General features: G+C 39.6%; 1 protein-coding gene across 26 annotated transcripts in view; it reads right to left on the bottom strand.

The window, feature by feature from the left end:
• The window catches only part of AFDN (afadin, adherens junction formation factor), a 504890-nt gene that overhangs the window by 246968 nt on the left and 231580 nt on the right, over positions 1–26342 (bottom strand). For all 26 annotated transcript variants that reach the window (XM_073671547.1, XM_073671557.1, XM_073671558.1 and 23 more), the window contains 2 exons: positions 16895–17004; positions 12442–12503 (listed from right to left, as the gene is read on the bottom strand). In XM_073671547.1, the coding sequence (XP_073527648.1) occupies positions 12442–12503; positions 16895–17004 (172 nt within the window). The remainder of the gene's footprint in view (positions 1–12441; positions 12504–16894; positions 17005–26342) is intronic.

Genomic DNA, 26342 nt, shown 5'->3' with positions numbered 1-26342 from the left:
AGTGTGAGGAGTCAGTGCGCTCTACGCTCCAGTCCCACCAACGAAGACCGCAGCCCCAGCATCTGCTGCTGTTATATACATGTCCCAGCATCTCATATTATGTATATGCTCCAGCCCCAGCGTCTCCTGTGATGTATATGCCGCAGCGTCTCCTGTGGGATGTATATAGAGCAGTCTCTGCGTCTCCTATTTGATGTATATATAGCAATGCTTGTGTATCCTATGTGATGCATACAAGAATCTTTGTCTCTCTTATGTTGTGTTTACTGCAGACCTTCTCCTGCTTGAGTTATACATGTTACATGAACAGTGGTGAAACTCCCACTGTGAGGAGACCTGCATTGTCATATACATCAGAGTTCAGAATTTATTGTTGTGATCAGTTCTTATCACTTCAACCCAACATCACACATCGCACCAAGGAGAAGCAATCCCAGCCTTCACATTAGGAGTGAGGTAATTAAATGTTTGACCAAATATAGCAGGATAAATTTCATGTTGATTATTCTCAGAAATGGAGACCAGGATCAGTGCTGTCTTCTGTTGCCATGATTGAATCAAGGACAGTGTCTTTTTGATGGCTTCAATGAGCATTTATTTAAAAATAAAAGATTATTAAAACACTAGTTTGCATAACACGTTTCGGCTACTTACAGCCTTCATCAGGTGTATAATAAAAATGTACTTATCCAATTTTATATCCTCCACCATCAGGAAGTGGAAGGGATGGATAGGGGAAGGAATGGTTTAATCATGTGCCTATCTAACCCTTGCTCTGTACTTTTGTTTGGAACCATATTCATATTGTGACACCCTAACCCTGATGCTGTTTTATATTTTTCTGCCACAAGAAAATGTTAAATTACTAAAATCCATCTGTTCAATGTATAGTGCATACAAAAATGCATACAAAAAATAAATTATGGTATATTTAAAAAAAAAAAAAAAAAAATTCTGAAAGGCTTTTTTTTTAAGATTATAAAAAAAAAAGTTTTTTCCCTCTTTCCTTCTTCCATTTGTTTTCTTTCTTAATTTTTATTTAGGTCTCACTAGAAGACAACTACATGGTGTTATAATGGATTTATGAAGCTCGCGCGTCTCCATTTTCACAAATACCTTTCAAATTCCCATATATGGCGTAATCCAAAGCGGCAAATTCCCGCAGCGCACAGTGCCTGCGCTGGAAGGATTCATAAGTCTGCAGTCACACAGAATGACTACAGACATATCACTTTTGATCGGATAAGTCTTTTTCCTATTCATGGAGTCAATTTGTTCCAATGGTGTTACCTTAACTACATCAAAATTTCTATTGTGTTTCAATGCCAAATGTCGAGAGAAACTTTGCTTTAGAAAACCATTTTTAACGTAGTGTCTGTGGCAATTCATGAGCGATCTTATGTGGTTATACCCATGTATTGAAGGCTACAGACACAGGTTATTGTATAAATCACAAAATCAGAATTGCATGTTAAATTTTTTATGATATTAAATTTCTCTCCTGTACTGGAAGATTTAATTTAATTTATTCCATGGGTGATGATCCTACAGCTGCAACATTTTTTTGTAAGACATCTTTTGAACTCCCCCCTTAGGGTTGCTGAATGACTGATTTTATTAGTTTAATATTGATTTTTATCTCGATAGAGACCCTATAATGAGGTTCATACTGGAGCATAATCTCTGTGAATTTTCCCGGTCTTCCTTTCTCTGTCCATGACAATCCACCTACCAACATTCCTGGCAAGTGACCTTGCTGCATCACTTCACAGAAACCACCAGTGCTCTCCACCAGCGAGTGAAGGGTTAGGAGACCCAGTGGTCTATAGCCTGAAGGGTCCGTTCGGACAACATTTTTGGGTGGGTATAATGGCAGTTTAAGTTCCTGGGGTTGAGGAAAATCCTTATTCCACATCCCGCAACCAAGCGATGACATGTTTTTAAAAAGAATTATTTTTTTATTTACTTTAATTTTTGGATTTTTTTTTCTCCCCTAGAGAAAGATAAGTTCCTAGCAGGTGCTTTTAAATATTCTTTAATTTTTTTTTTTTTATAAATTTTAAATCTTTTAATATGAAACCAAATATAGGACCAATATACAGTTTATGGAAACAGAAAGGAAATGTGTGTGTTTATATACGTCTATTTTCTGTATGTTTATTGTCAGTTCATTTTTCATTCATATGAACCTAATTACGTCGCTATTGTTGAAGTCCCCACACTTGGCAATATAGATTACACTATATATGGGAATTTGAATGGGTAAGGTATTCATGAAAATGGAGACGCGCGAGCTTCAGAAATCCATTAAAACACCATGTAGTTGTCGTCCAGTGAGACATAAATAAAATGAAGAAAAGAAAAGAAAGGAAGGAAGGCAAGAAAAAAGAAAACTTTTTCTTTTAGTTTTTTTTTGCACAGTGTTATTGCATTTTTGCATGCACTATTCATTAAACAGATGGATTTTAGTAATTGAACTTTTCCTTGTGGCAGAAAAATATAAAACAGGATCAGGGTTAGGGTGCCACAATATGAATATGGTTCCAAACAAAAGTACAGAGCAAGGGTTAAATAGGCACATGATTTAACCTTCCCTCCCCTCTCCCTCTCTGGTGGAGGATATAAAATTGGATAAGTACATTTTTATTATACACCTGATGAAGGCTGTAAGCACCCAAAACGCATTGTGTAAACTAGTGTGTTAATAATCTTTATTTTTAAATAAATGCTCATTGAAGCAATTAAAAAGACACGGTCCTTGATTCAATCGTGGCAACAGAAGACAGCACTGATCCTGGTCTCCATTCCTGATTCTTCCACTGTGGGAAACCTCAGCATTCCGAGAACTGATCTGCAGCAGATAAAACTGCAACAAACAACCCAATAGGTGATACATCACTGGAATCAAGGTCACTGCCCCTACATCACGCAGATCTCAGATAGGACAGCAAAAAGCTTCCCTTTAGTGAGTTTTATTTCGCTCTCAAATCATTAACCCCTTAGTGATGGAAACAATTTTAACCTTAATGACCAAGCCCCATTTTTAAAATCTGACCAGGGTCATGTTATGTAGCAATAACTCTGAAATGCATCTATATATCCCAGTGATTCTGAGATTGTTTTTTTGTGACACATTGTGCTTTATAATAGCGAGTAATTTAACTTGCTAAGTTTTTCTCTTTTTTTGTTGTAAAATAATCTGAAAATTGATAAAAATTTCAAAATTCCAAAAATTAGCCAATTTCATACTTTCAATAGTTACATACTTAAACTGTGTGCAGTTTATATTTGAAAGAGACCTTGTTCCCAGCCTGATACGCGTAATAAAACTACTTTTGTACAATTGTGGAGTGTGGATCTTTCCTCTCCTTCAGCAGTCATTGAAACACATATCCTCCATTCCATTATACATCCTTAACCCCATAACGCTCAATGACGGACACTGCACGGCATGAGCGGGTGTAAGTTACCGCTCCTTGCCGTGCCGTGCAGTGTCCATCATAGCTTTGCACTGGCACAGCGTGTAAACACGCTGTGCCAGTTCAGTGCCGACAGCTGTCTGACAGCTGAGCGGCACGAGAAGGGGTGCAGAGACCCATGCCGTCGGTCCCTGCACCCAGATCGCTGCGATCGGTCAGTAAATCTGACTGACCGATCACAGAATGATGAAGCAGGAGACGCTGAAATTTCAGCGCACGATCAGTGCCGGAGCTCAGCCACTCAGCTGGCACTAAACAGCCAGGAGCGGTGTCAGCGCCACCCCTGGCTGTTAACCCCCTGAATGCTGCGATCGCAATATTCAGGAGGCAGACAGAGGGCTGGGAGCTGCCTCTGCCTTCAGGTCGGTGCCCCAGTGACGCCATTGCGGAGGCCCGACCGTTGCCATGGTGACCTGGGGACGTCTTGACGACCCCCAGGTCACCAAGCTATGGAAAGCTCCGGAGACCAATGCACAGCATGGTCTAAGGAGCTTTCACTATAGGTATAATGTACTGCAATCCTAGTGTATTGCAATACATTATACCTATGAAAAAAGTGAAAGTCCCAAAGTGGGACTAAGTAAAAAAGTAAAAATAAAAAAAAATAAAAAAATGACACTAATAAATACAGATTTTTAGGTAAAAAAAAAAAAAAAAAAAAAAAAAGTACATATAATTGGTATCGCTGCGTCCGGAACGACCCGATCTATAAACATGTCACACTAGTTAACCCTTTAAAGTGAACAGTGTAAAAAAAAACAAAAAAAACACATGAGAAACTATGACTTTTCATCATACAGCTGGAATAAAAAGCAATCAAAAAGGCGGATGAAAATATAAATGGTACCGCTGAAAACGCCATCTTGTCCTGCAAAAATCAAGCAGCCATAGAGCTCCATCAGCCAAAAAATTAAAAAGCTAAAGCGCTCAGAATAAAGCGATGCAAAGATAAAAAAAATTTTTATAGAATAAATTATGTAAAAGCGCCAAAACATAAAAAAATTACATAAATGTGGTACCGCTGTAAAAAGTACTGACCCGAAGAATAAAGCTGCCTTATCAATTTTACCACACAAGTAACAAAAAAAATTCTTGAATTGTTGGTTTTTGTTTATTCTGCCTCCCAAAAATTAGAATAGAAAGCGATCAAAAAATGTAATTTGTTCGAAAATGGTACCAATAAAAACGTCAACTCGTCCCGCAAAAAAACAAGCCGTCACATGAGTCTGTTGGCCGAAATATGGAAAAATTATAGCTCTCAAAATATGGTGATGCAAACATTAGTTGCTGCAAAAAAAGCATCTTTTAGTGTGTGACAGCTGTCAATCATAAATACCCGCTATAAATCTGGTATCTCTGTAATCGCATCGACCCGAAGAATCAAGTCACTTAATCACTTATACCGCACGAGGAACGGTGTAAAAAATAAATAAAACCAATTCTTCACCTACTGCAGATTTGTTTATTCTGCCTCCCAAAGTTCGCAGTATGGATCAGCGCACATTTATCCTGCGCTCTGCGCTGAGCGCTTACACTGGTGTTTCCATGTAAATCTCTGAAATAAGGGATTCAGACGGAACCCCCGACGGAAGATTCCCTGTAATGAGGCAGATGGAGGCACTGTTGACGCCGTCTGATCTATGATTTGGCGGTGTCCATCTTTTTAGGTATAAATAAAAGTGCGGTCAGCCACAGTTTTGTGCAACTCTGAAAAGAAGGATAATGCTGAACAGAGGCCAGACGGAGTCCAGAGTAACTCTGCTGCCTCATTACAGTGAATGGGTCCCTCAGGGGTTTCATTTGAATCACGTCATTCAGAGATTTAGATGGAAACCCCAAAGTAAGTGCTCAGTGTAGAGCGCCGGAAAAATGTTTTCTAAAATGTTCCCAATAAAAGCTTCACATAAAAGACCCCACTCAGGTCTGTCATGTGTTAATGGAAATATAGGGGGCTTCCACGTTACTGGTAGTACAAAGACTCTGGAAAAGCAAAATGGCTCCTCGCCCCCCAAAAGAAATTCAGCAAATTCTGCGCTCCCAAATCCAAATCCCCCCTCACTTCTGAGCACCGCAGTGTGTCCAAACTACATTTAGTGTCTACATGTTTGGCAGGGGTATAATTTTCAAAATGGGGTCACTTGAGGGGGGATTCGGGTCTACTAGCATTTAGCGGCTCTGTATATGAAGTCCGCAAACTATTGAGTAAAATCTGGGCTCCAGGAGGCAAATAGCGCTGCGTCCCTCCAGAGTGTCAAGGTATGGCTAAGCAGTACAGTACAGCCACACATGAAGTATTGCCACATTCAGCAGAAATTATGGGACACATTTTGGTGTCATTTTTACCCATTTCCCAGTGTGAAAATGTAAAATCTTGGGCTAAAATGAAATTTTTGCAGTAAAAATGTAATTATTTTTTCCTCACTGCCCAATGGTATAAATTTCTGTGACACACCCTTGGTGTCAATATGATCACTGCTCCCCTAGATGAATTCATTGAGAGGTGTACTTTGTAAAATGGGGTCATTTATGGGGGAATCTGCTGTTCTGGCACCTCAGGGGATCTACTAGTGGGTACCCTCAAACCATAACAGTAAAATCTGCACTATAATATAGTGCTCCTTCCTTTCTGACCTTTGCACTGTGCCTCAAAAGTAGTTGCCAATTACATGTAGGGTATTGGAGTACTAAGGAGAAACTGCACAACAAAATGAGAGGTAAATTTTCTCCTGTTACCCTTGTGAAAATAAAAAATTTGGGGCAAAAAGAAAAATGTGTTTTTTTTTTCACGTCCATGTTATAAACTTCTGTGAAGCACCTGGGAGTTCAAAGTGCTCCTCACACATCTAGATAAGTTCATTGAGGAGTCTAGTTTCCAAAATGGGGTCACTTGTGGGGGGCTTCCACTGTTTAGGCACATCAGGAGCTCTCCAAACGCGACATGGCGTTCACGGATTATTCCAGCAAATTTTGAATTCAAAAAGTCAAATGGCGCTTCTTCCCTTCTGAACCCTGCCGTGCGCCCAAACAGTGGTTTTCCGCCACATATTTGGTATCAGAATGCTCAGGAGAAGCATTTTGGGGTCCATTTTTATCTGTTATACTTGTGAAAATAAAAAAAAATTGGTCTAAATTAAATTTTTGGTGAAAAAAAGTTTAATGTTAATTTTTTTCTTCCTCATTGCTTCAGTTCCTGTGAAGCACCTGAAAGGTTATTAACCTTCTTGAATGTGGTTTTGAGCTCCTTGAGGGGTGCAGTCTTTAAAATTGTGTCACTTTTGGGTATTTTCTGTCATATAGACACCTCAAAGTCACTTCAAATGTGATGTGGCCCCTAAAAAAATGGTTTTGTAAATTTTGTTGGAAAAATGAGAAATCGCTGGCCAACTTTTAACCCTTATAGCTCCCTAACAAAAAAAAATTGGTTCCAAAATTGTGCTGATGTAAAGTAGACATGTGGGAAATGTTATTTATAAACTCTTTTGTGTGAGATACACTGCAGTTCAAAAGTTTGGGGTCATCCAGACAATTTTGGATTTTCCATGAAAACTCATACTTTTATTTATCAAATGAGTTGCAAAATGATTAGAAAATATAGTCCAGACATTGAGAAGGTTAGAAATAATGATTTTTAATAGAAAGAATAATTTTCTCCTTCACACTTTGCTTTGGTCACAGAATGCTCCTTTGCAGCAATTACAGCATTGCAGACCTTTGGCATTCTAGCTGTTAATTTGCTGAGGTAATCTTGAGAAATTTCACCCCATGTTTCCTGAAGCCCCTCCCACAAGTTGGATTGGCTTGATGGGCACTTTTTGCGTACCATACGGTCAAGCTGCTCCCACAACAGATCAATGGGGTTGAGATCTGGTGACTGCGCTGGCCACTCCATTACAGATAGAATACCAGCTGCCTGCTTCTTCCCTAAATAGTTCATGCATAATTTGGAGGTGTGCTTTGGGTCATTGTCCTGTTGTAGGATGAAATTGGCTCCAATCAAGCACTGTCCACAGGGTATGGCATGGCGTTGCAAAATGGAGTGATAGCCTTCCTTATTCAAAATCCCATTTACCTTGTACAAATCTCCCACTTTACCAGCACCAAAGCAACCCCAGACCATCACATTACCTCCACCATGCTTGACAGATGGCGTCAGGCACTCTTACAGCATCTTTTCAGTTGTTCTGCGTCTCACAAATGTTCTTCTGTGTGATCCAAACACCTCAAACTTTGATTCCTCTGTCCATAAAACTTTTTTCCAATCTTCCTCTGTCCAATGTCTGTGTTGTTTTGCCCATATTAATCTTTTCCTTTTATTAGCCAGTCTCAGATATGGCTTTTTCTTTGCCACTTTGCCCTGAAGTCCAGCATCCCGGAGTCGCCTCTTCACTGTAGACGATGACACTGGGGTTTTGCATGTACTATTTAATGAAGCTGCCAGTTGAGGAGCTGTGAGGAATCGATTTCTCAAACTAGAGACTCTAATGTACTTGTCTTGTTGCTAAGTTGTGTAGCGGGGCCTCCCACTTCTCTTTCTACTCTGGTTAGAGCCTGTTTGTGCTCTCCTCTGAAGGGAGTAGTACTCACCATTGTAGGAAATCTTCAGTTTCTCGCATGGAATTGCCTTCATTTCTAAGAACAAGAATAGACTATTGAGTTTCACATGAAAGTTCTCTTTTTCTGGCCATTTGGAGAGTTTCATAGAGCAAACAAATGTAATGCTCCAGATTCTCAACTAGCTCAAAGGAAGGTCAATTTTATAGCTTCTCAAATCAACCAAACTGTGTTCAGCTGGGCTAACATACTTGTGCAAGGGTTTTCTAGGGTTTTCTAAACATCCATTAGCCTTCTTACACAGTTAGCAAACACAAAGTACCATTACAACACTGGAGTGGTGGTTGCTGGAAATGGACCTTTATACACCTATGTAGATATCGCAATAAAAACAAGACGTTTGCAGCTAGAATAGTCATTTACCACATTAACAATGTATAGAGTGTATTTCTGATTCATTTAATGTTTGCTTTATTGAAAAAAAATGTGCTTTTCTTTCAAAAATAATGAAATTTCTAAATGACCCCAAACTTTTGAACGGTAGTGTACCTCTCTGATTTCAGGGCATAACAATTCAAAGTTTGAAAATTGCAAAATTTTTAAAATTTTCACCAAATTTCAGTTTATTTTACAAATAAACACAAGTGATATCAAATAAATTTTACCACTATCATGAAGTACAATATGTCACGAAAAAACAATCTCAGAATCAGGGGGATCCGTTGAGGCGTTTCAGAGTAATTACCTCATAAAGTGACAGTGGTCAGAATTGTAAAAATTGGCCTGGTCATTAACCTACAAAGTGGCTCGGTCCTTAAGGGGTTAAAAAAGACCATCATACCACACAAAATAGTTAAACAACATTTACCATGTGTCGACTTTATGACAGCATCACTTTTCAAACATCCTTTAATTTCATCACGATGTTAAAAACGTTACAATTTAGCAGCACTTTCATTTTTCTTCATGTAAATTTACAACTCCAATTTTTTACAGACCTATTCAGTTTTGAAGGGACTTTAAGGTGTCTATACTGGAAAATCCTCAGAATTCATACCATTTAAAAAACTACCTCTCAAATTATTCAAAACGGTTATTAGGAAATGTGTTAACATTTAATTTGCTTCACATGAATTAAGGCAAAGTGGATTGAAAAAAAATGAAAAATTACATTTGTTCCACTTAAATACTGTTTTAGTACAAAATGTATATTTCCATAAAGGGTAATAGGAGAAAATGGAGCCCTTAAGTTGTTATGCAATTTCTCCCGAAAACAGTGATAACCAATACGTGGTCAAAAACTAATGTTTGGGCACATAGCAAAACTCAGAAAACAAAAAGCGTTATTTACATTTTTGAAATGCAAATTTGGACACACTGATGCATTTGCAGAGCCCCTGAGGTGCAAAAAAGCAGAAACATCCACAAGTGACCCTATTTGGCAAACCAAGACTCATAAGTAATTCCTATCTTGGCGTGATGAACCTTTTTAAGCCACAAACTACATCACAGAACTTTATAGTATTAAGCCGTGAAAACTTAAAAACTAAAATCTTACTTAAGCCTCAAAGTTTTAATTCACACATGGGTTAATAGTAGAAAACGGACAGGATGATTTGTTATGCAATTTTTACCGAACGTGGCATTACCACATATACGATTGCACACTACTGAGCACACGGCAGGGATCAGAAGGAGAGCTACTTGGCTTTAAGAATGCATATTCTGTTTGAATAGCCGAGCACAGGTTACCCCATATTGGAAACTTCATTCCTTTAGGTTTTCATCTAAGGGTGTAGTGAGTATATTGAACCCATAGGAGTCTCATAGAATTTTATAACATTGGAACATGGAAACATAACATTCTAGTGGTAAAAATGTATTCATTTTATAAGCTGTAAATTTGTCAGTTAGACAACAGGTAATAAGGGAAACAATTTGTTGCACAATCTATCTCGAACGCGGTGATGCCCTATATGTCATTGGAAACTAACATTTGGCCACACGGCAGGAAGGCGCGCTATTTGGTTTTTGGAGCACAAATTTTGCTAGAATTGTTTGCTGATAACATTTGCAGAGCCCCAAAGGAGGCAGAACAGCAAAAACAAACAAAAAAAAAAAACACACTTGAAGTGACCCCAATTTAGAAAGTGCACCTCTCAATGACTCCCACTACTGTTGCAGTGACTATGTTGGCCTTATAGGTTTTTTCACTTTCTAACATCAACGCCATGCTTTATTTTGGAGAATTGCAATTATGCCAGTTTAGTGCCCAAAAATTGTGCCCAGCTTGTGCTTCTGGAGACTCACGTCGCATGAATTGTTAAGTGGGCTTTCCCAGCTGCAGTAATGCTAAACATGTGATTGCTTACTTTGATTTTCATTTGAAGATTTAAGTTGAAGGGGGTGGGAGCAGTGTCACTTTTCCATAGTCTTTGTTCTACCAGTAACAAGGAAACTCCTCTATATTTCCAGTAACAGATGATGGACCTGAGTGGGGGATGGCTTTGTGCGGGATAACTTGAGGATTTTATTGGTTTATTTTTAAATTGCTTTCAGTCTAAGGCTGGGATCACATTCTTGTGTTCTACACTGTGTACTTACATCAGGAGTTTCAGTGTAAATCCCACAAATATGATATTCAGATGAGACCCACAAGGGAACCGCTTACTATAATGAGGCAGATGGAGTCCCTTTGGACTCCATTTGGTGTCTGATCTGCTGTGGTAGAATCCATCATTTTAGGCATCCATAGAACTGTGGTCGACCATGCTTGCGCGCTAAAAAGACGAGTAAAATTATGGGACATCGCAAGCATAGGCATCAGAAGGAGTCCAAGTGTCTCCATCTGCCTCATTATGGCGAGTGATTTTGTCTGGTCATGTTGTTTGACATTTTCAAAAAAAAAACAGACATAAGCTCTCAGAAGAGAGCACAGGATACATGTGAATCGAACCTTATGACAATTTTTCGGAGGCAAAATGAACAAATAAACAGGAGTACAAGAAAAAAATAATTTTTATGCCGTTTTTCATGCGGTATTAAGGCTGTGTTATCCTTCAGTTCAGTGCGATTACAACAATACCACATTTATACTTTTATGTTTTTGCTACTAATCACAGAGTAAAAATGCTTTTTTTATAAAAGAAAAAAAAAAATAGTTAAGAGTTTTTTGGGGTACCATTTATGGGTACATAACTTTTTTAATCTCTTTTTATTCCCATTTTTCAGACGCAGAATGAACAAAAAACAGTAATTTAGTTATTGTTTTTAGAATTTTTTTGTATTGTTCACTGTGTGGTAAAAGTGATAAGACCGATTTATTCGTCAGGTGAGTATGATTATGACGATACCAGATTTATATATTTTTTTTATGCTTTGCTACTTTTACATATTAAAATCTATTTCATTTTGCTAAAAAAAAAAAAAAGGTTTAGCTCTCAGAACATAGCGATGCAAGAATAAAATGAATTTGTTTTTGCATTGTAATATTGTGAGAGTTGTAATTTTTTTTTTATTTCTTGTCGAATGAGCCATATTAGGACTATTTTTTTTTTGGTTTGACGATTTGGAGTTTTCTATTAAACTATTTTTTTTACGTATGACTTTTTATCGCTTTTTATTAAAGTTTGTATGTGTCAGTATGACGGTGTTTGCAGTACGGAATAAACAACAGTTTTATAGATCAGGTTGTTCTGGATGCGGATATACCAACTAGGTGTACTTTTTTTGTTTATATTTGTTTTAACACAAAAGTTCCATTTTTAGCGCTGAAAAAGGGCTTTTCGTGATTGTGCGCTTTTTTGTGTTTTTTTTTTTTTTTTTTTTACATATTTTATCACTTTTTTCACTTAGTCCTACTGTAGGACATGTATATATTTCAGTTTGATTGTTGGTCTCATGCACTGCAATACTCATTTATTTTGGTGCATGAGACCTGTCAGTTTCTCACTGACTCTGCCTGTTAGACAGGCCACCGTACCCTGGGGTCATCAGATAACCTTGGGGTGTGATGGCAACTATCGGCACCAGCAATTACAATCGAGAGGAGTCGATGGTGTAAAAGAGGGTGCGTTAACCCCCTTTTCATCACTTGGTTGTCACTGTTGCGATTGACAGTGGCCAATGCTGCATGGTGTCAGCTGTCATATACAGCTGTCACCAGTAGTATTTTCACCTGCTAGGGGGGCGCTATATGCTTAATCCTCAACACAGTTAAAAAGTGGCACCATGGATTTAGGCCACTTAACAGTCGTCGAGAAAAGGCATATCAGCGGCCGTTAAGGGATAAAAAACGCAAGTTGTGCAAGTTTGTGCAGAAGACGGCAATTCTTATACATGACGAGATGTCAAGCAAAAAGCAAATTATGTAAAATAGCAAAAAAAGTTGTTGAATTAATTCAATACTTACAATTTTCTCTGAACTCAATGCTTGCAGGCAATACATGATCTGATACATGAGACTCCTGGGTTCTACAGAACAAGAAAGTGTAGAAAGTTAGAAAAGCTGGTTGAAAAAAACCCCAAAATGTCAACATGTCTAGATCAGTGGCATGTAATAAAAGACAGCTCAAGATGTATCCTAGTTTATAAATTTAATGGACTTTAGATATTATTTTTCAAAGCAGAGTAGAAATTATAATATCAAACTGTATTGAAAGTTTAAACGCGACACCACCCACATGATAGCTTTTATACACATGCAGGAATACAATACCAATCCGCTGCCATCTAGTTAGATTAGATTTTCTAGCACTAGTCAATGGTGACGGTAGCATCTAAGTAGTTAGACAGGGTGGGAGGCACCCTGTGTCTCCTCATAGCTTGCCATTTAATAAAAGTATTGAAAAAAATAGATGCATTTCAATAATTGGAAACTAGAATAAAAAAATGGTGATTTTTTTTTTCCTCCACTTTAACCATAAAAAATGTAACACAAATGTAACGCTGAGGCCGGGTTCACATATATCGCAAATGAGGTGGTTTGTCTGCATGATTTCTACAGGTGTGTGCACACAATATTAATCTGATTACTGTTGCTTTTTAATGCCTTTTCCCCTCATTGTGTAGTTTGTTGCAGACGCCTGAACAAAGCCTGCTGAAAAAAAGCAGCAGTAAAAAATGCAGCATTTACCCTATGTATGAAAGCGGCCTTACAACTGCAAAACAGCAAGACCTCATATAATGACACTTGAGTAAAAATGAAAAAGCCACAACCATCCCAGATACAGAGGGACAGTCCTGTATTTGGGCAAACGGGCTGTTGTCCCTGGTCGTCTGTTAACGTGCCTCACTTCCACCATGCCGCCTCCGAAAGCTCCAAGGGTAAAAAGAAATGGTAAATGGGAGCAGCCAAAAATTTGCCGAGGCGCGCTGCCACTGTAGTTTATCCTTCTTTCTATTCTGTGAAAGTTGGAAGGTATGGAGGTCAAGTTTTACATTCCACAGGAAGATAGCCCCATGACTTCAATAAAGATGGTTATCCTCACATTGGATATTTAGCTGTAAAGAACCATCAGTAAAAATATGATTGAACTCCAAAAGGACCATTTTGAATAGCGTTTTTTTTCCTTACAGCAACATTTTCCATAATTTGGCTTTTTTGAATGTCAAGTTTTGGTTTGTATTTGGTAACTTTTATTTTATAGGAATTTTGGGTAAACTGCGGTATAGATTTTTAAAACGGAGTTATTTGTGGGAGGTTTCTGCTGTTTTGGCACCTCAGGGGCTCTGCAAATGCAACATAGTGTTCAATCTACTCCAGCCAAATTTGCGCAACAAAATATCAAATAGCACTCCTTCCCACAGCCAAATCGTACAAAATAGTACAAAGCACCTGTATGTTCAAAATGCTCACTACACCTCTGGATGGATTCCTCAAAGAGTCCAGTTTCTTAAATAGGTTCACTTGTGGGAAGTTTCTGCAGGTTTGTCATTTCGGGTGCTCTGAAATCTTTTTATTACATTCATACCATTTTGAGTTCAGTTTTGTGAAGCACCAGGAGGATTAAACTTCCGAAAAGCAGTTTTGAATAGTTTGAGTGGTCTTTAAAATGGTTTAGCTTTTGGATTTCTTTTGAGGTTTTTCCAATATACAAACCCCACAAAAGTGAAAAGGTCACAAATTAACAGTAAAAATGAATACTGAATAACCAGCAAGTGTCACATAAGAATAAGATATACCACAACAAAGGAGTTAGTCACAAAATGGCACATCCATCAGAAATTGGGAAATGAATCATTTTATTAAGTGCAACCGAATTCAAAAACATATAAAAACAATTAAAAAGACTTGTTTGAGTCTCAAACTTGCATTAGGAAAATGACCTCCAGTCCACATAGAAGACTCTGAGACTGCGGGCCACGTAGGAGTGGATTTGTAAATGAAAGAAGACAGCAATGTAAGGGTGTGACAGTGGTCACTTACGTGCTTCATGCCTCTTAAAGCGTACATGTCAGCAGGATTGTGCTCAGTAAACTACATACACTGTGGGCAACATTATACTGATTAAAATGCATTGGTAGATGAAATCAGTCCTGCGGTTCTTGTGAAATTTTTACTTTCAGTTTGGATTTCATATGCTCGTGCTACGGGGCGAGCCTGTGGGGGGCGCTCTATCTGGTACTCTGCTAACATATTCATCTGTATGCTCTTATGACAGCTCACTGATTCTTCCCTGACCTGCCTCCTATTTTACCTAGCCCCCCTCTACTAGATTTATTATGTAAATTAGGAGGTAGGTCAGTGAAGGCACAGTGACCTGCCAAAAGAGCATACAGATGAATATGTAAGCAGAGCACCAGATAGAGCCCTCCCAACAGTCCCACTCAAAAGCACGAGTATATCATTATCGCCAAACTGAAATAAAGATTACACAAGAACCATAGGACTGATTTCATCAACCAAGGTATCATATTAATCAGTGTAATGTCGCCCAAGTGACAGTGTATGTAGTTTACGGAGCACAATCCTGCTGACAGGTGCGCTTTAATAAAACGAGTAGGCTTTCATTTGGTAATGTGGATATTGTTATGGACTTTGTATATATTTTGATGTAAGGTTTTATTTTTATTAACACGGTGAATGATTTAAATGTATTTTATTGACATTGCCATGTTCTAGTATTGCATTATATTACATAATTAAATAGGGACAGTGTAAGAAGAAGAAGTTGACATATAGAGAGCTCAGTGTATGCTGTTAGAGGGTAGTAATGGTGAAGTTTGCCCAGCAAACAAAGGAGAGTTAGTGATTGGTCTAGCTCCAGTGTGGGAGGGGCTTAGTTAATATATTCAGGGGATTTCCCAGTTGGGAGGGGCATAGTTGAGATAAGAGACAGAGTTGACAGTTGGATGTGCGTGACAGGAAGAAGGGAGGCAGCCATCTTGGCAGCAGTTGCAAGTTACCAGAGAGAGAGAGAGGGAAGGCAGATTAGACGAAAGGGCCGGAAAAGGGAAAGCACTGGATAGTGAGATACAGATTGCGAATGGCTGCCACTTCATTCAGCGGTATCTTCTGGAAAACCCTGGACCCGAATCAGGTGCTTAAACGGGTACCTCTTTCATCTCCCAAAAAAGGAGCGTGATAGGAGACCGACAAAGATGAGTTGGCCAGGAGGTATGGGAGCTGTAGAGCCAGAAAGAACATCTCGGGAGCCAGAAGGGCCAGAAAAGAAAGGGAGAGCTTAGGATGACAAAATGGACATGTGCTGTACTGAAACTGCCATAGAAACTGTGAACTTGTTGAGTAAAGTTAATATGTTAAAAATGGCCAGAGTCTGTCGCTCATTTTGTGGAGGCATCTGGACCCGGGATCGTGGTACGAGTTGAGACTTCCAGCGCAACAGTAAGTGTGATGCATTTCACACACACACACCACACAACAGATAAGACTATCTGGTGTGGGGGAAGAACAGCAGCCCCTCACTACAACTACCACCCTGCGCCCCTCAAAGCAATTGGTAACTATGTCAAAGCACACTCTAAACTTGCATTACTGATTGTTAATAGTGGGATAGAAAGACAAGAAAAAATGTAGGAGAGGTAATTTAAAGTGGTATGAAAAAATCAAGTGGCTAGTTTAATGAAAGTACAATGTGTCACTAAACGATCTCAAAAGGGCTAGGGTGAATACAATTATTCCAATGTTGCCACATGGCAAGACAGATTTGGAAAATGAGGCTGTCATGAAAGCCAAATTTAACTCCGTCACTAGGTGGTTAAGCTGGCTTAAAAAAACATTGAAGCACATAGTCCTATTTAATTGTGAAATGTCCTGTTGATAACACGATCGTTCTGCGCACATAAAATAACATGTTAATGATTTTTTGTCAACTGCTATAAACAGGCTGCTACGAGTGTCGATTAGCGTGCATTTAACTGTCCGCATGTCATTTAACAAGTAAATCAAGCATAAGCCACAGTGATTTGTGATAAAAAAGTAATGGAGTACTTATTCTTAATTTGATTGCAAACAAAATACTTAGGCCCATTTTTTGTTTTGGCATCTCCAGTTTTCTCTCAATGCCAACAGCAAATAAAATTCCTTGATGTCAAAAGCTCAGTGGGTAAAATGTGCTTATAAAATCCACCAGCAGTTTAATAAAGAGAGGGGTGTTGACCTTGTTCCGTTCTACACAGCAAAGTTGAAAAATTAGCTGTACAAAGAACTTATTATGTATGCGCTAATGGCAAGTGTGTAAACAGATTACTTTTTCTTAAAAAAAAAAAAAAACACAAATACCAGCCAAAATACTTAAAAATTGGCTTTTAGTAAAAAAAAAAAAAAAAAATACAAGCATGTACGTAATTTTCTAATGGTATGGTCCCTTTGATGAGACTGCATTCGATTATATGATCTATACCTCCCATCCTGTGCTCGATATTCATGTTGCTTATCTTGTCGGATGATTGGTTTTACCATGCCACGTTCTGCAGTGCCAGGTAGCTCATCATTATCCACTTTAGTGATGACCTGCAATAAAACAAAGATAAGAGCACATATATAATTATTAGGGTGTGTACATACACCTATTTTTTTGTTTTTGTTAACAGGTCGATTCTGCTGAGAAAACAGCTTGAAAAAAAAAACCCTCAAAAGAATATGTAATAAGCAATTCTTTGGAAAACCAACGTGCTTCAGTTAGTGACCTGACCATTCTTGTGGTGTTTTCCGCTCGGAAGCAGCTCTACTTTACAATTCAATGGCTCAATATGCAAATTGCCTCTTTAGAGAGAAAGAGGACAGGAACTCTAGTGCCACCTATTGGAAGTAACAATCCTAAAAGTCACTATCTACTCTTTAACAAGCCTTGCCACATGACTTCGGATAAAACCTAAATGAGAATCTCAATGGGAAAAGCTCAAAACACCAGTAAGGCTACCAAACTTTTTTTTTTTGCACACGTTTTGCCATAGTTTTTGCTTAACAAAATAGGCAAAACAGTTAGTGTTTTTTTTTAGAATTCAAAGGAGTGAAAACAATGACATGAAGAATGACAGTTAAAAAAAAAAATCACAAAAGACAAGTCTTCTATTCAGCAAGTTATTAGAAAGTTATTGACAGTAAGCAAATCCACATCTCACCATTGAAGGCCCAAAGCAGACCACAGGTCAACGCAAAGATGGCAAACGGTTTCAATTTACAAAATTGTTATCCAATAAGACAAATCTCCAAAGACATACAACCTGAAAATCCTAAGTGGAAACCCCGTTCTTAAACAATACAGTTGATTCGATAAATCTTTGGGTTAAGAAAGGAGAGACATCCAAGTGTGCACAACACCACTCATTTTAACCAGAGAGGAAATGCTTTATTTGTTAATGTCTAATTATAGCCTTAAATGAATAAAAGGTAAAACATTGCTCAAAAACAGGCAGTGAAATCTTCTTCCTCACAGAAAGAATCAGCTGTGATCCCCTGCTGTAATGTCTGTATACTCTTTTGCTTCCTCCCTGCCCAGGAGATGTGGTATGATCAGACCATGTTCCTGTATGGTCAGACACAGCAATTACACAGTACACAGCAGGGGAACATTTATAAAATGTCAGCACAGGAAAAACATTTTTGTAACTCTTTCACCCCAAAGCCTGTTTTCAACTTTTTTCGAATTCTGACCCACTTGTCAGAATTCAAAAAAAAAAATTTATATTACCTCATCTTTTTTTTTGTTAGGAAGTTATAAGAGTTAAAAGTTGACCGGCGATTTCTCATTTTTACAAGATTTATAAAAACATTTTTTTTAGGGACCACATCACATTTGAAGTGACTTTGAGCGGTCTATATGCAAGAAAATACCTAAAAATGACACCATTCTAAAAACTGCATCCCTCAAGGTGCTCAAAACCACATTCAATAAGCTTATTAACCATACAGGTGACCCACAGGAATTAATGGAAAGTGGAAGGAAAAATAAACTATTAACTTTTTTCAGGGCTGTGGAGTCTGTAAACCAAAGCTCCGACTCCTCAATTTCCATGACACTGACTCCCTCATACATGGCTCATGTTTAAGTGATAAATTTACTGCAGCACAGATTCATCTCCGCTAAAAGTCTAGCCCCTTAGATCAGGAATTGGACAAACATTTATAGAACATTTTATAACTTTCCCAAATTTTTATGAAAAAATATTCTCCACAAACTGCATTGAACCACTGTACCCAATTTATTATATATTTTAGGAGCCGGAGTCGGTCCATTTTATATAGACGCCACAGCCCTGCTTTTTTTCACAAAAATTTTACTTTAGACCCATTTTCTTTATGTTCAGAAGGGTAACAGGAGAAAATGGACCCCAAAATTTGTTGTGTAATTTCTCCTGAGCACACAGATACCCATATGTGGGCGAAAACCATTGTTTGGGTGCACGGCAGGGCTCGGAGGTGAGAGAGCGCCATTTGACTTTTAGAATGTAAAATTAGCTGGCATAATAAGCAGACACCTTGTCTCATTTGGAGAGCTCCTGATGTGCCTAAACAGTGGAAATCCCACACAAGTGACACCATTCTGGAAACTAGACCCCTCAGGGATCTTGTATAGATGTGTAGTGAGCACCCTGAACCCCCAGGTGCTTCACATAAATTTATAATGGTGAGCCATGAAAATAAAAAAAAATTATATCAAATTTTTTCAACAAATTTAAAATTTTCTCAAGAGTAACAGGAGAAATTGCACCATGCAATTTGTTGTGCAATTAATCCTGAGTACGCAAATACCCAATATGTGGAGGAAAACTACTGTTTGGGTGCACAGCGGGGCTAGGAAATGTAGGAGCTCCATTTGACTTTTTGAATACAAAATTTGCTGTAACAATTAGCGGACGCCTTTTCACGTTTGGAGAGCCCCTGATGTGCCTAAACATTGGAAACCACCCCCCCAAGTGACACCATTTTGGAACCTAGACCACCCTTCCCCCAGGTAACTTATCTAGATGTGTGTTGAGCACCTTGAACCCTCAACATGCTTCACAGAAGTTTATAACCCTGAGCTGTGAAAAAAAAAATAAACACATTTTTCCCACAAAAATGTTTTTTTTAACCCCAAATTTTGCATTTTCACAAGGGTATCAGGAGAAAATGGACACCAAAATTTGTTGTGCAGTTTCTCCTGAGTGCGCAGATACCCCCGTATGTGGTCGAAAATAGAATTGGACTTACCGATAATTCGATTTCTAGGAACCCTCCACGACAGCACCACAGGAGGATACTCTCCCCATACCCTAATAGGAACAGGAAATACAAAGAGGTCAAATAACCCCCCTCCCTACTTCTGGTCTCCATTATTTATAAAGTGTTTTTTTATAAAGGACCACACCAGTAAAACTGCTTCAAAAATTTATTTACAACAAACAATAATACAATGAAAATAGTAGGGTGGGATTACCCGTAGTGTCGTGGAGGGTTCCTAGAAATCAAATTACCGGTAAGTCTGGATTCTAACAGGGATCTCTTTTTGTCTGTTGCCTTCTCCAACAATTCATCCAGGGCTGCCCTGAACATATACTCCCCTTTAAAGGGAATGGAGCAAAGCTTGATTTTGGAGGCGATTTCTCCTTTCCATAACTTCAGCCATAGTGCACGTCTCACAGAGTTCAATAATACTGAAGATCTGGCCGTCATTCTCACCGATTCGGCAGAAGCATTGGCAAGGAACCCTGTGGCATTCTGTAAAAGACGTATGGATTCCAATATCAGCTCTCTTGAGATTCCACTGCTAAGGCGTTCTTCCAGCTGTTTTAGTCCTCTGAACATTGACCTTGCAATGCAGCTAGATACCACATTTGCGTTCAATAATGCCGCCAAAGTTTCCCAGGATTTTTTCAACAGGCTATCTGTTTTGTGATCCATGGAATCTCGCAGATGGGAAGAGTCTTCAAATGGTAAGGTCATCTTTTTTGCCACCTTTGCTACCTGAATGTCCACTTTTGGCACCTCTGTTCAGCATTTGGATATTTTCTCCCCTAGTGGGAATCCTTTCAGCTCTGTATGTGTTGCTAAACGCTTCTCCAGAAGTTCCCACTCAAAGTATCAGTTTTTGTATATTCATGTCATGTACTGGGAACACTAACTTCTTTGTGTTCTGAGACCACCGAACATTCCGTCCTGAATGGTGTTTGAGTAGCTTCTTCTTCCTCTATATTCATGGTGGATCTCACCGCAGTGAGAAGCTCCTCCATGTGTTCTGATAAAAAAGTAGTATTTTTTACTGCTTTGGGACTGGTCAGCCCCTAAGACTGATTCACCTTCTTCCCACCACTCAGAGAAGGATGAGAGTCTGAGTCAGATTGCTCCTCTCAGCTTTTGAAGGGGTTACTGAGAAGGATTGGGAGAAAGAGGCCAAGGTTGACTGGACCTCCTAGCAAACCATCCCCCTTAAGGCTATGTGCCCACGATGCAGAAATGCTGCATATTTTTTACGCTTCTCCCTGGCAGGAAAAACACATGCGGTTTTTACATGCGTTTTTCCCGCCAGGTAGAAGCGTTTGTCAAGCGTTTTTGCATGCATTTCTGCATGCGGGTTATCAAGCGCTTTTCCAAGCGATTTTAGCATCGCTGGGAAAAGTGCTTGACAACTTGGTCACACTATATAAATCCATGCAACCTGCATGGATTTATAGTAGTGTAACCAAGTTAGTTATATATATATATATATATATATATATATATATATATATATATATATATATATATATATGTCCTCCCGGTGTTTTCTCTTCTCTTGCACTGCTGGCGGTGGTGTGAAGGACCTGCGGTGACGTCATGAGTCATGTGACAGGTCACATGACTCAATGACGTCATGGCAGGTCCTTCACAACAACGCGAGCAGTGCAAGAGACCGGACGAAGGGGAAAAAACACCGGGAGGACATCGGAAGGTGAGTATAAGCTTTATTTTTTATTTTAAATTCTTTTTTTTTTTTTACAGTTTCTATGGTACCCAGGTATGGATGAGTCTCCCCTCTCCTCCAGACCTGGGTGCCATCCGCACATTGAACCGTGTGATATCCGCTTGTGCACATGTAGTGATGCGGATGTCATGCGGTTCAATGCAAGTCAATGGTGGCAATTACGCTGCGTGTCCGCAAAATTAATGGACATGCTGCGGATTTTTGAGCGCAGCATAAATGCTGCGGAAAAATCCGCAGCATGGGCATTGACATTGCGGCTTGTCATTGGGGACGGATTACCAAGCGTTTACGCTGCGGAAATTCCGCAGCATAAACGCTTGGAAAATGCTTCGTGGGCACGCAGCCTAACTTCTATCAGGGAGAGCTGTTCATCTCTTTGAGGAGCTGCCCACTTACTAAAGACTGTGATACTTTTCCAGCACGGACCACCATTTTCGTCAATATTATACCGGAAAGGATCCTGTGGCGCTGGCGGACTTAGCATGTGCATTGCCAGCGCTCAGCTTTCAGTGGCACCCTGGAAAGCAGCTCACCGATATTACAGTCACCTGGGAACACCTACAGTGACCGGCAAACACAGAGACCGGAGAGGGGGTAGGTTCATCTTATCGGGATGCTGCACTGGGATCTCACTTACTACATAAAGCAGCCAGACTGAAGACATCACAAGGTCGGACCTTGCTATGATGGAGGGTGGTCATACTTCAATCCCCTGCGGATTGTACATGCGTTTTCCTGCCAGGGACATGCGGATGTGAAGCGTTATTCACTGCCATTTCCGCATGTGGGTTGACAAGCGCTTTCCAAGCGATTTTAGCATCACTTGGAAAGTGCTTGTCAACTGGGTCACACTATATAAATCCATGCAAACAGCATGGATTTATATACTGTGACCGTAAAAGAATGTCAAAAAATAAAAAAATAAATATATACTTACCCTCCGATGGCCCGCGCTGGCTTGCTTCACCGTCCCGGCTGCCGGCAGCGGTACACTGAAGGACCTGCCGACGTCGGCGTCGCGTGACCTGTCACATGACTCTGACATCAGCGCAGGTCCTCCATTTCATCGCGAACTGCAGCCAAGCAAGGAGAAGCGCACCGCGGGCCACCAGAAGTTAAGTATATATTTATATTTTATTCTTTTTTTTTTTACAGTTTTCAATGGTACCCAGGTCCGGAGGAGAGTCTCCTCTCCTCTAGACCAGGGTACCATCCGCACATTAGAACGCATTGAATGCGCATCTACAGATGCAGTGATGCGTAATCCATGCGTTCTAATGCAAGTCAATGGTGGCGAAAACGCAACGCTTCTGCAAAATAATTGGTAGTGCTACGTTTGTTTCCGCAATGATAATCCGCAGTGGAGATTTCCGCAGCATGTGCACAGCACATGCGGATTATCATTGGGGAGCATGGCAGGCCTTCTACCATGCGTTTTTTAAGCGTTTCTACAGCGTTTTTGCCGCTGCGGAAACGCTTAAAAAACGCATCGTGGGCACAAAGCCTAAGTAACTGTACTGTACTCGCTTACATGTTCTGCAGCACTGGTATCTACCACTATATGTCACCATATGGCAATAATATTAGTTCTGTTCTTTGTACAGTGAATGAAATAATTATTTGATCCATTGCTGTTTTTGTATGTTTGCCCACTGACAAAGACATGAACAGTCTATAATTTTAAGGGCAGGTTAATTTTAACATTAAGAGATAGAATATCCCCCCCCAAAAAATCAAGAAAATCACATTTGTATAAATTAGATACATTTTTGTGCATTTTGCAGTGAGAAATAAGTTTTTCACCCCCTACAAGCCATTATGAGTTCTGGCTCCTACAAACCAGTAAGACGCTCCTAATCAACTCATTACCTGCATTAAAAACAGCTGTCCTACATAGTCACCTGTATAAAAGACTCCTGTCCACAGACTGTCAGTCAGACTCTAACCTCTACAACATGGGTAAGACCAAAGAGCTTTCTAAGGATGTCAGGGACAAGATCATAGACCTTCACAAAGCTGGAATGAGCTACAAAACCATAAGACACCTGGTGAGGAGACAACTGTTGGTGTAATAGTAAGAAAATGGAAAAAATACAAAATGACTGTCAATCGACATCGATCTGGGGCCTCCTGCAAAATCTCACCTCGTGGGGGTATTCTTGATCATGAGGAAGGTGAGAGATCAGCTTAAAACTACACGGGGGGAATTTGTTAATGATCTCATGGCAGCTGGGACCACATTCACCAAGAAAACCATTGGTAACACATTGCGCCTTAAAGGTTTAAGATCCTGCAGTGCCCGCAAGGTCCCCCTGCTCAAGATAGCACATGTGCAGGCCTGTCTGTAGAACCTCCTTTCCTCAGTAAGAGCTTTCAAGATGGCTCATGGCTGGGTCTTCCAGCAAGACAATGACCTAAAACATACAGCCAAGACAACAAAGGACTGGCTCAAAAAGAAGCACAGTAAGGTCATGGAGCGGCCTAGCCAGTCTCCAGACCTTAATCCCATAGAAAACTTATGAAGGGAGTTGAAGCTCAGAGTTGTCAAGCGACAGCCTCCAAAATCTTAATGATTTAGAGATGATCTGCAAAGAGGAGTGGACCAAGATTCCTCCTGACATGTGTGCAAACCTTATCATCAACTGCAAACAACGTCTGACTACTGTGCTTGCCAACAAGGGTTTTGCCACCAAGTATTAAGTATTGTTTGCCAGAGGAATCAAATTATAGACTGATCAAGTCTTTATCAGTGGGCAAGCTTACAAAAACAGCAAGGGATCAAATAATTATTTCCTTCACTGTATATAGATTTATTTTCATCTGCTGAGGTATACCCACTATAATGGTGTGCCATCGCAATTGTAATCATGGTTAGGGGCCCACTCAGATGTTTCACCCCCTCCCCCCCCTCAGTTGAACCCCTAGCTACACCTCTGGTGTATTGTAAAATTGATTATACAGCTTTATTCTTCCGGTTACAACGATTACAGCGATATCACATTTATATCTTTTTTTATGTTTTGGCACTTTTACACAAAAGCTATTTATTATTTTTGCATCGCTGTATTCTGAGAGCTATAGATTTTTTATTTTTCCACTGACGGAGTTGTATGGCGGATTATTTTTTGCGGCACAAGGTGACGTTTTCAGCTATACTATTTTTATATACATTCGTATTTATCGCATTTTATTCCACTTTTTGCTCGCCTGTATGATGGAAATTAATAGTTTTTTGCCATATTAATTTTTTACGGTATTCACTGAAGAGGTCAACTAGTATGACAGTTATATAGGTCGGGTCGTTCTATACGCGCCAATACCAAATATATATACTTTTAATGTTTATTTTTTTTACATAAAAATATTTACTTAGACCATGCTGGCTTTAGCGGGTTAAACTGCTGGTGGCGTTGCGGGCACCGCTCCTGGCAGTGAGAGCTGGGTGTCAGCTATCATGTTAGCTGCACACCCAGCAGCGAACGAGCGTGCATACGATCCCAACGATGTATCTATACCTAATCGATCGGGAACTCCTTTCCTTCCATGACATAAATACGTCAAATGATGTGAAGGGTTAAAAGCCCAAGCACCCTCCACAACACAATTAGCAGGGTGCCATTGAATTGTCATGGCAGCTGGGAATGTACATAAGTGGGGAAAGGGTTAGGTTTGGCATTTAGTGCTGATTTTGGAGAAACGGCTTATGTTAAATCGAGAGGTGCTAATCAAATTGCTTTTGCTTGGTTTATTCCAGAAAGCCCCCATGGCTGCCCCCAAAAAACATTAAGTTTAATATTGTCGTAATTGTAATGTTGTCATGTTGGCAGATAACTTTTACCACACACACAAAAAAAAATAACCAAATGGCAAGAATGACGGAATTGTGTTTTGTTTTTTTTCACCATCTATGTATATGGAAAAATAATAAAAAAAAAAGTTAAGACTCTTAGACGCCTGTAGGAAAAAATCAAGTGTAAAAAAGGAAAAACAACCCAGTTGTAAATTGTGAATGAATACTGCACTTTCAGGTTTTTTTCAACCGCATCTTGACGAGCATGTTTGTCTTTTTATGACCTGCTACAAATGCATGGTCAGACATCAACTTCTGGCAGATATCCTGAGGAAAACTTGGCGCATGGGCAATGGTGTAAAGTTAACGAATATTCTTGAGTTGGCGTGCTACCACGTCTACTTCACAGATTTTCATTGGGGTTTTAATCAGGAAACTGTGACGGCCACACCAAAATCATGCAGCGCTTCTTCAGAAACCAAGCTGTGAAGAACTTTGAACTATGTTTTGGATCATTGTCCTACTGCAAGTTGCAATAAATGCCGAAGCTTCAGCCTCCTCACAGAAGGCATGATGTTTCTCCTAGGATGCCCTGATAATTGATTAGATCATTTTTTCTCTTCATGTGCTACAGGTCTTCAGTGCCAGAGAAAGCAAGGCAGCACCTAAATTACTGAGCCACCAGCATGCTTTACTCTAGGCAGAACATTCTTTTAGGTATACCTTATTCCTCCTTTTCCAGACGTATCTAATAGCCTCAAAAAGTTACATAAAATAGAATCTCAAAACTTTTGATAGTTATTTTTATGGTTTTGAGCATACTGGAGCAGACTTTTCTTGTGCTTTTGGGTAAGTACAGGGTGCACGCCTTCGGAGTCCGGGCATGGATACTTCAGCATTTAGTATGCACCTAACTGTTCAAACTAAAACCTTCGTCCCTCTGCTTCCATAAAATCCTACTGCAGGCCTTTTGCAGTCATAGCGGTTTTGACAACCTGCCTCCTCCTCCTCCTCCTCAGGAACCAGGTGATAGCTGATGATCGCTTCCTCTTTCAGCCTACATCCAGGCAGTATGGAATCAAGGCAGTATGGACAGTGTTCCTTTAATTTTGACCT

Source organism: Phyllobates terribilis, unplaced genomic scaffold (assembly GCF_046119375.1).
Source record: "Phyllobates terribilis strain yellow unplaced genomic scaffold, ASM4611937v1 Scaffold_3__8_contigs__length_932513732, whole genome shotgun sequence".
Lineage (NCBI taxonomy): Eukaryota > Metazoa > Chordata > Amphibia > Anura > Dendrobatidae > Phyllobates > Phyllobates terribilis.
This window is presented reverse-complemented; position numbering and strand designations above follow the sequence as displayed.